At 39.1% G+C, this 13,194-nt stretch overlaps 1 protein-coding gene across 3 annotated transcripts in view; it reads left to right on the top strand.

Annotated features, from left to right (window-relative positions):
• LOC127417226 (spectrin beta chain, non-erythrocytic 4-like) overlaps nucleotides 1-13,194 on the top strand; it is a 140,678-nt gene that overhangs the window by 70,932 nt on the left and 56,552 nt on the right. For all 3 annotated transcript variants that reach the window (XM_051657081.1, XM_051657083.1, XM_051657082.1), the window contains 2 exons: nucleotides 981-1,127; nucleotides 12,207-12,470. In XM_051657081.1, coding sequence (XP_051513041.1) covers nucleotides 981-1,127; nucleotides 12,207-12,470 — 411 coding nt within the window. The remainder of the gene's footprint in view (nucleotides 1-980; nucleotides 1,128-12,206; nucleotides 12,471-13,194) is intronic.

The following is a 13,194-nucleotide window of genomic DNA, read 5'->3' as shown; positions in this document are numbered from 1 at the left end:
CACTGCTTGAAATTTAATGTCAGCTAATATAGAAATGAGAATGTGAAAATGTACTGGTGGATAAGTTGTTTGTGAGTGGAAAGTTATCGCAGGTTATTTTTAATGGAGTGTCTATGCGCACCCTGGTGTAAATAGCATCTGCCACACAGTGCAGCTATTTGCACCCCAATAGTCTGGTGGAACCACAGAAATATAAGACAAACTAACCAAAAAGATGTCACTGCAGTGGCATGGGGTGTAAAGACGTATGTATGTATGAGTACTGTTGTACAAGCGACCGTGGTTCAAATCCACATTTTGACCCACTCTTTTTCCCATCCGATTTCCTGTTTCCACTCTTAATATTTCCTTTAATACTACTTAAAATAATAGATAAATATGAATATTAATGTTGATTTCATCGCAGTGATTTTGTCACGGTGAATGTCGAGGAGTTCAGAGAAGGGTTTGATCTAGAGGCGGTGTCTGTCAATCGCACTCGTTCCCACGTGAAGCCATGTTTACTATAGTAAAACCAAGGTTATTTTTTCTAAGGTAAGGTTAAGGTTAGGTTGTGGAGTAGGGGTTAATGTAGTGTGTCTGTGGGACTCTAAATAAATGAAATGAACACACTGCAGTGATGCCCATACTGTATGTTAGTATTTAAATATGGGTGCAGGTAGTATCTACCATTATTTGCACCAGGGTTGGGATGCAAATAATATCTGCCACTATTTGCACTGGGGTGTAAATAGCTTATACCATTATTTGCACCAGGGTGCAAATAGCATCTGCCTATTTTTAATTTACTTTTTTTATGGATATGTTGTCAAAACTAGGTTTGGGGTTATTTCATTCTTTTTTTCTTTTTTTTTTCTTTTTTTTTTATAAATTAATTGGTCCAAAGATATCATTGACTCATATATGTGTAAGAAAATTTAATTGTCTGACATTTGCCAGATTTTGATGTGTGATTCCTCACATGTGTGTGTGTTTCACAGATTGGTGACTGGGTGGCTGAAAAGATGTTAATGGCGCGTGACACCTCCCACGACGAGACTCAGAAACTCCATAAGAAGTGGCTGAAACATCAAGCCTTCATGGCAGAACTTGCTCAGAACAAGGAGTGGCTAGACAAGATTGAGAAAGTAAGTTGAGCTCTCAAATTAATGCATGTGATTGCTGCCTTTTCTCATAATACTGTTAATATAAATAATGTTATTTATGATTAACATATGAGCATTTCTGTGTCAGATTGTGTGCCGGAATGCTCTGTGCCATTCCTGGCTTGGCTTGAAATTTGCAGTTGGGCAACTTGAAATGAAAACTGGAATCAGCTGAAAGTCTTTCTCTGTTGACTCATATTCCATTATAGTTGACAAATCATGTGAAACAGAGACAGTAATCAGAGATGGCATAGCATTTAACAAGGGCCCAATCCGCTGAGTGTATCATCTGCAATCAGTGGTACACACACACATTCTATATTGTTGTGTTGCACTGTGTCATTACTAATGTTTGATACCGGGTAGAAATGCTGGTGCTTAGAGACTCTGATGTCTTATTGAAAGAGTGATAACATTTAATATGCCAGTTACACTATTGTATGGACATGCCAATGAATGGATTGGACTGTCCTCTGCTGCCATGCTGTTCATGTCATGTATTCACTTAAATTTTGTACAATTTTATTCGAATTTAAATTGTTCAATAATTGCCGTTATCTACACTAATCACAGTGAGATCAAAGGATCGCTATCAGGTGATGTTATAAGTCGCAACATGTCTAATTATTCATACACTGTGACTGTGATTTTCTACGAATTTGGCCTCTTTTTTTGCTTTACCTGATATCTGAATGGTTCACACATTCACAGTATTCATAGGTTTTCTCACAGATATCAAATCAAACTCATGTTTAGACAGTTTTTCTTTACAGTATGTAATCCCAAAGTTGATTGTTCCTCAAACTAGAAGCATTAATGTGTGAATGAATTATGTTTTTGTCTTGTCCATGTTCAGTGTCTCGCACCTTACACATAGGAATTTTCTGACATTTCATGGCTGTTCATGTTTGACTAAAATATAGCATTTGTGCTAAACGCTAATAAAAACTTTGTATACATGTATGCCATGTGTGTACTGTAAGCTCAGAGACATTTGGATAGGTGGAATGAGTTGACACTACTCTATGTGTCAAGAGCGAAGTACTACATTTTTTATACTAAGAGGCCGTCAAGATAATTTTCAAATTACTCCTTTATCAATGTCAAACATAAAGTCTATTTGGCTTTATTTATTGCTCAATTGTCCATATAACATATGTATTTTAATACACATAGCAAGGAATAAACCATAGACTGACCACTTTATAGACAAAAATGGTAAAATATATATATTTTAAGGATACACTGCACATCAAATGGTTATATGTACAGCGGGCTACATGATAATTGTATTTACAATAAAAGATTATATGTAACAAAATTTTAAAATTTCTGTTTCAAAATGTCAAAGAGTGTCACAACCATGAAGAAATTTCTAATTCAAGTTCAGTCATGTTAAACCCCCCCCCCCACACACACACACACTTCCTGACGAACAAATCCCATTTCCCCAGCCTTCTAAAAAACATCTCCTCAAATGCCACCACCTCGCCCATCTCCCCACACCATTCCCTAAATGAGGGTGCCCCAGCTGACTTCCATCCTCTGAGGATGATTCCGGCTAGGACCCAACTTTTTAAAAAACTGCCCAGTAAAATAACTAACCCAATGTCCAGAGTCATCCCATCACCCAGGATACAGAGTCTGGGGCTAAATGAAAGTTCAGTGTTCAACACCTCACTCATAAAGTTCTGAACCTTCAACCAAAATTCTTGGATCTTTACACATCCCCAAAATACATGTATTGTGTCCCCATCTTCTGATTGGCACTGCCAGCAGGTGGATGTGTCTTTAAGACCCAACCTATACAATCTAGAGGGGGTCCAGTAGAACCGATGCAAAATCTTAAATTGCATCAGATGGACCCTTGCATCTAAAGATGCAGACTTGATGCTTTTTAGGATCCTGGCCCACACTCCCTCCTCAATACCAGATTTAAATCCTTCTCCCATAATCTCTTGAGAGAAGACAAAGCTCCATCCCCCAGACTCTGAATCAAAAGGGAGTAATACACTGATGCTTCATGACCTTTCCCAAAAGCAGTAATCACCATTTCCAGAGTATCTGCTGCTTTAGGGGGGTGTACACTACTCCCAAATATAGTACAGAGCAAGTGGCACAGCTGTAAATACCTAAAGAACTGGTATCTAGGAATCTTAAAATGTTGAACCAAATTATCAAAAGATCTCAGTACTCCACTCTCATATAGGTCACCGAGTGTAGTAACCCCCCTCCCAATCCACTCTGACCAACAGGAAGGGGACTTATTAATGTGTAATTTTGGGTTCAGCCATATGCTTGAGGCAACACTTAAATAAATGTCCGAATTAAACACTCTGGACACTTTCGTCCAAACCAGGTGCAGATGCAAGATAACTGGGTGTAACTTAACTTCTCCGATTAGTTTGATCGAAAGGCTTTGCAATGGTGAAATAGGGGCAAGAACTCTCAGGTGGGAGTGACCAATGGGCCAAATGTCTGAGACCGAACGCATAATAATAAAACAAATTCTTGTGTAGGCCTAGCCCACTTTTGTCAATCGGCCTATGTAACTTATTGAAATGTAACCTGGGACGCTTACCATTCCAAATGAAGGACTTCACTATACTATCAAATTGGTTGAAATAAGAGAGGGGGACATCTACAGGGAGAGATTGTAGCAGGTAATTGAATTTTGTAATGCAGTTCATTTTAATAACATTAACCTTTCCAATCATCGATAAATGTAATGAAGCCCACCTGCCCACATCACTCAAAAACCTTTTTATTAAAGGCTTAAATCTAACTCTAACTAAATAACATAAATTTGCTGGGAATAAAATGCCCAAATACTTAATGCCCTGTTTGGGCCACTGGAAGGTGCCCAGCTGAAAAGCCGTTACTGGCTAGTAAGCAGTCAGAGCTAAAGCTTCGGATTTAGACCAATTAACTCTGTATCCCGAAAATTTAGAAAAGGAATTGATAATTCTGTGGAGGCAAGGCATAGATCTAGTGGAAGAACAGCATCTTTACGAAACAATATACAGTGCGTGCACATGCTACACTTATTCATATATTCAACACTTCTGTTCATTAGTCTGTATTTCCCAGTAAACAGTGCTGTGCAGCGATTCACCCTTGAAATGGACACATGCATTATAATTACAACATGCTGTTTTGACGAGTTCTGCTTCAATGTCACTAACCCGGCAGCTGTGAGATGGAGCAGACTTGCCAAGTGAAGGGGAGTGGAGTATGTATCTGTTGCTAGGTAACAGTCTTCCCCCCTCAATCCCACCCCAACCCCAGAGCTCCCATGTGTGAAGGTCATCCTCTCACCTCCACTTATTAAGCTCACAGGAAGTGATGACATGCACTTCCAGGTCAGTATGAAGCAGATTTAATTTAACATTTATTTTATTTTATTTAGGTTTGTTATCAGGTTTAATTTGTAATTTTAGATTTTTCTTTGTCTCATTTTATTCAGTTTAGTATGAGATATTTGCTGTATTTTTTTCTTTGTCAAAACAGATGGTATGGTTATCGTGAAATAATAAAAAGACTCATTATCTAATTGCCATTTGTCTAGTGAACATTTAAAAGAACACCGCACAATTACTTGAACCACTTTTTTTTTTCTTTTACAGCCTGGGGGAAGAGTAATGAACATGTTTTCTTTCAACTGAGATCCACTTACAATGTTAGTTACTGGTAAATCTTTGTGCCAAAAGAGACATTGTAGTGTTTTATTTTCCAACCTCTGCCTGACCATTAGAATTAATAACGGTCATAATAATTAATAATAATAATATCCTATTAATAATAACCTGTAAGAAACTCCCCCTTTACATTTAAATTGAACAACAACGTTGAGTGCTGTCCTGCAGATGCAGGCTTGCGAATTGCTGTCATGTCAAATATAGTTTTAATCTGCCCCATTCTTTAATAATTTCTTTGCAAAGTCTGCATTACATTGTGACAGGTTCAAAAAACCATCCGCATTAAAATGTGCCACACAAACTCTTAAATCAGGCAGAAATTATAAGGGATCTTGTTAAGAGTAAACTTCAGCCTTTCGTTTTTAATATTAAAGGGATAGTTCACCCAAAAATTCTCTCATCATCATGGGGCTTGGGTAGCTCAGTGGTAAAATATGCTGGCTACCACCCCTGGAGTTCGCTAGTTCGCTAGTTCGAATCCCAGGGCGTGCTGAGTGACTCCAGCCAGGTCTCCTAAGCAACCAAATTGGCCCGGTTGCTAGGGAGGGTAGAGTCACATGGGGTAACCTCCTCATGGTCGCTATAATGTGGTTTGTTCTCGGTGGGGCGCATGGTGAATTGAGCGTGGTTGCCGCGGTGGATGGCGTGAAGCCTCCACACACGCTATGTCTCCGTGGCAACGCGCTCAACAAGCCACGTGATAAGATGTGCGGGTTGATTGTCTCAGACGCGGAGGCAACTGGGATTTGTCCTCCGCCACCCGGACTGAGGCAAATCACTATGCGACCATGAGGACTTAGAGCGCATTGGGAATTGGGCATTCCAAATTGGGAGAAAAAGGGGAAAAATCCCCCCCCAAAAAAAATTCTCTCATCATTTACTCACCCTCATGCCATCCCAGATGTGTATGACTTTCTTTCTTCTGCAGAACACAAATAGAGATTTTTAGAAGAATATTTCAGCTCTGTAGCTCCATACAATGCAAGTGAATGGGTGCCAACATTTTGAAGCTCCAAAAATCACATAAGTCAGCATAAAAATAATCCATAAGACTCCAGTGTTTTAATTAATATCTTCAGTAGTGATATGATAGGTGTGGTTGAGAAACAGATTAATATTTAAGTCCTTTTTTGCTAGATATTCTTCTCCCTGCCCAGTAGAGGGCGATATGCATGAAGAATGTGAATCACCAAAAACACAAGAAGAAGAATGTGAAAGTGAAAGTCATACAGATCTGGGATGGCATGAGGGTGAGTAAATGATGAGAGAATTTTCATTTTTGGATGAACTATCCCTTTAAGATGCTTCAGAAGCTGTAGGTGCTACATACAGCAAGGGACAGCACAAGGTTTCCCACATATTATCATTAGCAGTCTGGTGTTTAGGAATATAGCTGTCCTGCTTTCTCCTTATTTCTTATTACCTCACCATGACTGGGCAGACCAAGTTTCAGACCATTCAATAGGCATGCAATCAAGCTCTTTTATCCCAAAAGATGAAGGGAATTTTGATTCCTCATGATATTATTTTTTTTTTATTATTGTTTGGAACAAGATAAATTCTTTTAAAATTTTTGTACAAAAATTATCCTGAAATGACTACTTCCTTGAATCTCCAGCCCTCTGCCAAAACACTGTTCCAAAACACTGTCTCCTGGAGGATATTTGTTATGGTTCGCACCACTGGGAATCATGCATACAGCTGGGCTTGGGGAAACTAATTCCCAGTGCAATATTGTTCCAACATTGTCTCATTGGTTCATTTGTATACTCCCTTAGAATGTGATGTGCTGGTATTTTGCATATTAATTACCAAGATTTCAATAATTATTCAGATCTTAGTTTGCTGCCACCTTTATAGAACAATATATTCATTTACAGAGTATGACAATATCACTTTCATTAAACTTCAAGAGTCCTGCACTGTGACTCAGACACATTTAGACAGATCTTATCAATCTTATTCCTCCTCTGCCACCTGCCTCTCTCTTACCCACTCTTCTCCCAAGTGTACACTCTTTAGTTTATTGCTGTTGCCACAGTACAGCAACATAAATGTCAATGATGTGAATATGAGTGTGCAATGCATGTTGGGAGAGATCAGGCCAGATTCCTGAGAGCTTGACATCAGGATAGAGATATTACATAAAGCTCCTCCCAGCGCAATGTTTAGCCAAGTTCTGCCATGTAAAGCAGTTCTACTGCAGACCGGCCCGCTACAAAACCAGCTTAATTGTGCATGCTGCTTTCACATACTCTAAAAAACATCCAAAACTGGTGGATCTGTGGAAGTTTCACTTCCTGCAAAAGATATCTTATATATTTCTTAATTTAATTTGTTATGATCTATTTGCTGTATGTTTTTCTTTGTTCAAAACAGATAAAATGGTGCGATTATCATGGCAAATAAAGGGAAAGTTCACATAAAAATGAAAATTCTCTCATCATTTAATCACCCTTATGCCATCCCAGATGTGTATGACTTTCTTTCTTCTGTTGAACACAAATGAAGATTTTTAGAATTCAGCTCTTTAGGTCCATACAATGCAAGTGAATGGGATTTTGAAATGCACATATAGGCATCATAAAAGTAATCTGTAAGACTCCAGTGGTTAAATCTATGTCTTCAGAAGTGATATGATAGGCGTGGGTGAGAAACAGATCAATATTTAAGTCCTTTTTTACTATAAATTATCCTCCCTGCCCAGTAGGAACCGCGTGGACCTACAGAGCTGAAATATTCTTCTAAAAATCATAATTTGTGTTCGGTAGAAGAAAGTCATACACATCTGGGATGGCATGAGGGTGAGTAAATGATGAGAGAATTTTCATTTTTGGGTGAACTATTCCTTTAAATATTCTCATATAATTGCAATTTGATCTGGTAACAAAAATGAGCACCACACAGTTACCTGAAACTCCTTTATTTTTAGACTTTTGTCTAACTGTGCTCCTATTTGTCTATAATGGAAAACTGTCAATAACATGACCGGGTCATATTTTACCCCAAAATCAAAAGAAAGTAAATTCTAATTTATATTTTATATTTATACTTTGGGGTCACATTCTATTTGATGTATTCTATTCCCCCTATTATATATGATGAAAATATTTTATTTTATTTGTAATACAAAAAAAAGACATGCTGTATTACAGTAATGAGAAACTACTGAGAAACACAACTGAGAATAAAATACAAAATAAAAAAAAAGGTTTAGACACATTGCAGTAAGGAAAATTTGGGGGGAAATGTGTTTAATTGTCAAGAAAATAATGTCACAATGCAAAAACTCAATGGCACTAAAACAAGCCCCATTTTTATTTGTATTATTATTATTATTATTATTATTATTTATTTTGGGGTGAAATGTGGCCTGGACATGTTTTTCTAAGATTCACCCATATAAAGATTATCTTTCTCAGCCTCTGCATTCTGTTCTCATATTTAGACACAGAACAACACAGATGTCTATGAACCAATTTATAATTGCAACTGTTTGCGAAGCAAAAATGACGTCTATACAGAAAAATGTCAGCTAATGCAACCTGTAGAGATCCTTTATAGATTTGAGTTACCACAGCCTTTCTGTCAGCTCGAACCAGTCTGGCCATTCTCTGTTGACCTCTCTCATCAACAAGCCGTTTCCATCCACAGAACTGCCGCTCGCTGAATGTTTTTTGTTTTTGGCACCATTTGGAGTAAACTCTAGAGACTGTTGTGCATGAAAATCCCAGGAGATCAGCAGTTACAGAAATACTCAAACCAGCACATCTGGCACCAACAATCATGCCACGGTCCAAATAATTTTTTTCCCCCATTCTGATGGTTGATGTGAACATTAACTGAAGCTCCTGACCCGTATCTGAATGATTTTATGCATTGCACTGTTGCCGGGGCATACTTTTTTCAGTGTTTCACACTGTTTATGCTATGCTCTGGATTAGCAATTAATTATGGGTACACACTGTATATTTGTAAACCCTGGGTTAACATTCTTATTTGCAAATCTACAAGGTTAATAAAACTAATCAGACAAGAAGGTTTATTTATTTATTTATTTATTTTTTATTTTTTTAAGTTTATGATTAGTGTATTGATTTCACAACATAACCTAGTACTGCATTGTCAGACTGTGTACCTTTGGTACCACAATTTGGTGTTGAAGCATTTGGGATATGAAACATAGAGGTCCTAACCCTCTTTCAAAATTACAAGTGTGAAATATTGCTTAACCCAGAGCCTTATGGCCTTAACTCTGGGTAAAAAAAACAAAAACGTTACCCAAATAACTGTACATATACAACACTATTTAGCTAAATGAAATTTGAATGGCATAACCCTGATTCCAGCAAAATACTATATGCTTCAGTTACTGTTACTGCAATAAAACAGTTAACTTTGTATTAACCACCTACTACCATTAAATAAAGAAATATAACTAAAGGACAAACATTCTGAAAGCTTCTTACACTCTTTGAGGGAAATTTAATTTGATTTTATGGATTTACAGTAGTAACAAGCATAGTAACAATGGTATTTTGGCGGAAACTATGGTTACCTTTGTTAATTTTTGTAAAAGTAGATAATAACAGGATTGTTGAGTGGGAATTGAACAGTTCAGTTGTGTAAAGCTACATCCATCTTTGTCTTTTCATAGACTTCAGGTTGCCTATGAAGTCATCGATTGGCCATCGGCATGTGTGTGTGTGCGTGGGAAGCAGAGAGGGGGCGGTCTGATTTCCCTGCTCATGGGCATCATTTCCATGGTCCTGCTGTATCGCTGTACCATCACTGCCCCCCCCCCAATCCTGACAGAGAGAGAATTAATTATAATGGCCCGCTGTGTGAGGGAGGGCGGCGGATGGGTCACTGCATGTCTGTGTGTGTGTGCATGCACATTTTAGGACCTCATGGTCTGTGTGGCATCAGGTGGAGGAAGGGCAATGTGTGGGTACAGTTTCCGTAGACTGAGTCAGTCTCAAATGCATATGAAAAATGTTGCCTAGGTGTTGTTATGTGGTTGCAGAGGTTTTTTAGGTGTAAGGCTAAATCCACTAGTTAGAAAAGTAATAGCACATCTCTCCTCAACAAGTCACATGATTTTAGGTATCATTCATGTATATAGCACAAACAGTGCAGAATGAGTTACATGCCAAAATTTGATACTCGGGGTTAGGCGTTCAAACTCTTGCTTAAGATGCTTAACTTAGCAAACACCACTAATAAACAGACCTGAATACAGAGTACTTTCATTAAAACTGTGCACTGTTTGTATCGCTACTTTTCAAATCCAAATTTGGAGACACAGATGAGCATCTAAAAACAAATCGACCTCAGCAGTTTTCTATATCTGTCTGTGTCTGTGATGGAGCATCTGCTCTCTTTGTGAGTTCAGCGCTCTCTGTCCTCAGCTGATCTGAGAAGTGACGCAGGTGGAAGTAAGCAGGTGCAGTGTAGTTTTAGGTAGTCTGAAGTCCAGACGTGGCCAGCTGTACTCATGTCCTCAGCACAAAGCTAAATCGAGCTGTGATGATCACTCTGAAGTGATAATGACTAGTTAATCAGGGATCTCTCAGATTTAACCCTTGTTGTTTGGCAGATGCACTTACAGATACAAGCGGCATAAAAGTACAGCTCCTATCTACTTAAAAGGGGAAAGACCGAAATCTCCAAAAGGGTTGGTCAAGATTACAATCAAATAACACATTTCAAATCAGCGGTAAAATCTGACAACAATGGTATCATAAATTGTGCTTCTCCAGTTCAGATGAAGGGGAAAAAATGCAATTTTTCAATCTGGTCCAGCTAATGCGCATGTACGTTCACGAGTTGACTGACAGGTGATGTCTGTATCTAAAAGATGATAGATAGATAGATAGATAGATAGATAGATAGATAGATAGATAGATAGATAGGTTCAACTTTATTGTCATTGTGCAGAGTACAGTTACAGAGCCAAATGTCTATGAATACAGTACAAGATGCTAATGAAGAAGTATAAACACTGAAGGTGCATTGTACAGAATGAGGTACAAATATGTAAATATATATATATGGCCGGTGACCATAACAGTGCAAGCGGCATCAAGAGGTAGAAATTATGTGCAAAGAAATGTGCAAGGGAATGTGCAAAAAAATCAATAACATTTAGTCTGTGTGGGATGTAGTGTTCAGCACCTGAGTTTAGAGTTCAGTAGGCTGACAGCTGAGGGAAAGAAATTGTTCCTGAGTCTGCTGGTGCAACAGCAAAGACTCCTATAGCATCTCCCAGATGGGAGAGGAGTAAACAGACCATGGTTGGGGTGAGAGGTGTCTTTGATAATGCTTCTCACCCTCCTTAGACAGCGTTTGTAGTGAATGTCTTTGATGGAGGGTAGCTGAACACCAGTGATGTATTGGGCAGTTTTCACCACCCACTAGAGGGTCTTCTGGTCTGAGACAGTGCAGTTGCCATACCACACTGTGATGCAGTTTGTTAGGATACTTTCAGTAGTGCAGCGGTAAAAGTTCAGCAGGATGTGGGGGGACAGATGAGCTTTCCTTAGCATCCTAAGGAAGTAAAGGTGCTGTTGTGCCTTTTTGATCAGAGTGGAGGTGTTATTGGTCCAGGAAAGATCCTCAGAGATATGGACACCCAATAACTTGAAACTAGTCACATGCTCCACTTCGTCCCCATCAATGTAGATGGGAGTGTATGTGTGGCCCTTCCTAGTCTGCCAGTAGTCCACAATCAGCTCCTTGGTCTTCTGGGTGTTGAGTGTGAGATTGTTGTTGGCACACCACACTGCCAGGTGCTGTACCTCTTCCCTGTAGGCCGTCTCATCATCGCTGCTGATCAGGCCTACCACCATGGTGTCATCTACAAACTTGATTATGGATCATTATGGATAATGGAAAAATGATTAGCACTTTTACATGTAAGGTGGGAGTTCCTTTTCCACATCTGCCATATTGGGTGTTCCAATTACTCCCATTCATTTTAAAACTTGTTTTTAAAAGTCTCTGGTCTAAACAGTATCTGGCCAGGATGGCACTATTATCAATTGATAGCGATCACCTGAAATTGGTCAAAATGGACTTATTATCCATCCATTATAATGTGTCAGTCTATCAATAATATAGTGTCAAATGCAAAATGTATGGTTCTAACATGTCACACACTTTACAGTTGCAGTTCAACCGGTTAATTTAAAGAAACTGGTTTACAAGAATGAGCCATTTATCATGTATAAAGCACAACTGGCTTCACAGATTATGAAACTTTATCTGTTTTTTAAAAAAGCTGAAAAATTCCACTGCCTCTCTTTCTATCCTGCACTCACTGTCCTCTCACTGTCTCCATTTTCCCTCTTTGTGCTTTAAGGAGGGCGAGCGGTTAATGCAGGAGAAGCCAGAGCTGAGTGCGCTGGTCAAGAAGAAACTGGAGGAGATCCGTGAGTGCTGGCAGGATCTGGAGAGCACCACCCAAGCCAAAGCCCGGCAGCTGTTTGAGGCCAACCGAGCTGACCTGCTGGTACAGAGCTATTCCAGTCTGGACCAACGGCTCGAGCAGCTTGAAGGACAGCTGGCACATGTGGATTATGGCCAGGACCTGACCACTGTCAACAAGCAGCTCAAGAAATTACAGGTCTTTACTCTTTCCTGAACATCTACTGCTGACTGGTATTAACATCCGTCTCGGGTGATCACAAATGAACAGTGCTAAATTCAGGTGTAAGCACTGTCCGAAACACTCAAACCATATTCAGAGATAGTCAGAGGGGGAATGTATACTTGGTCACTTTGTGTTTTTACTGATTGGATAGCTATGTGGTCATTTAAAGACCAATTGTAAATGCCATTCAAGATGCATTCGAGATGGATAGCATTACAATATTTCAACTTAGGAATTAGTTTGACACGCATACAAGATGCGACTAAACTCTATGTCAACATTCAGATGTTTGTCAGCTGTTGCCTTTTGTACCACAGTCATCAAAGCAATCTTTGTAATTTTAGCCACCTCCTGTTTTTAGTAGGGACGTGCACGGATAGTCGACACTCGATTAACCATTCAACGCGCTACTATTCGAATACCAAAATCACTATTAGTTTATTCTACATGTGCAATAGAGGTCTTCAACCCAACCCGAACTCGACGAGTTCTGACAAACCTTCTGGTTTTCTGGCCGGGTTTGTGTCAGTTTTTCAAGTATATGGTGAGTTAAGGGTTGTTCAAACATGCTTTTGTGAGCATCTGCACTGTTTTTCTTTATACTGTTAACACGCTGGACAGACGTCTTTGACTGTTGCGCTAAATCTCACTGTTTTTACTTTCAACGTCAACATCCGCCAACGCCTTCTTCGCCCAC

This window comes from Myxocyprinus asiaticus, chromosome 26 (assembly GCF_019703515.2).
Source record: "Myxocyprinus asiaticus isolate MX2 ecotype Aquarium Trade chromosome 26, UBuf_Myxa_2, whole genome shotgun sequence".
NCBI lineage: Eukaryota > Metazoa > Chordata > Actinopteri > Cypriniformes > Catostomidae > Myxocyprinus > Myxocyprinus asiaticus.
This window is presented reverse-complemented; position numbering and strand designations above follow the sequence as displayed.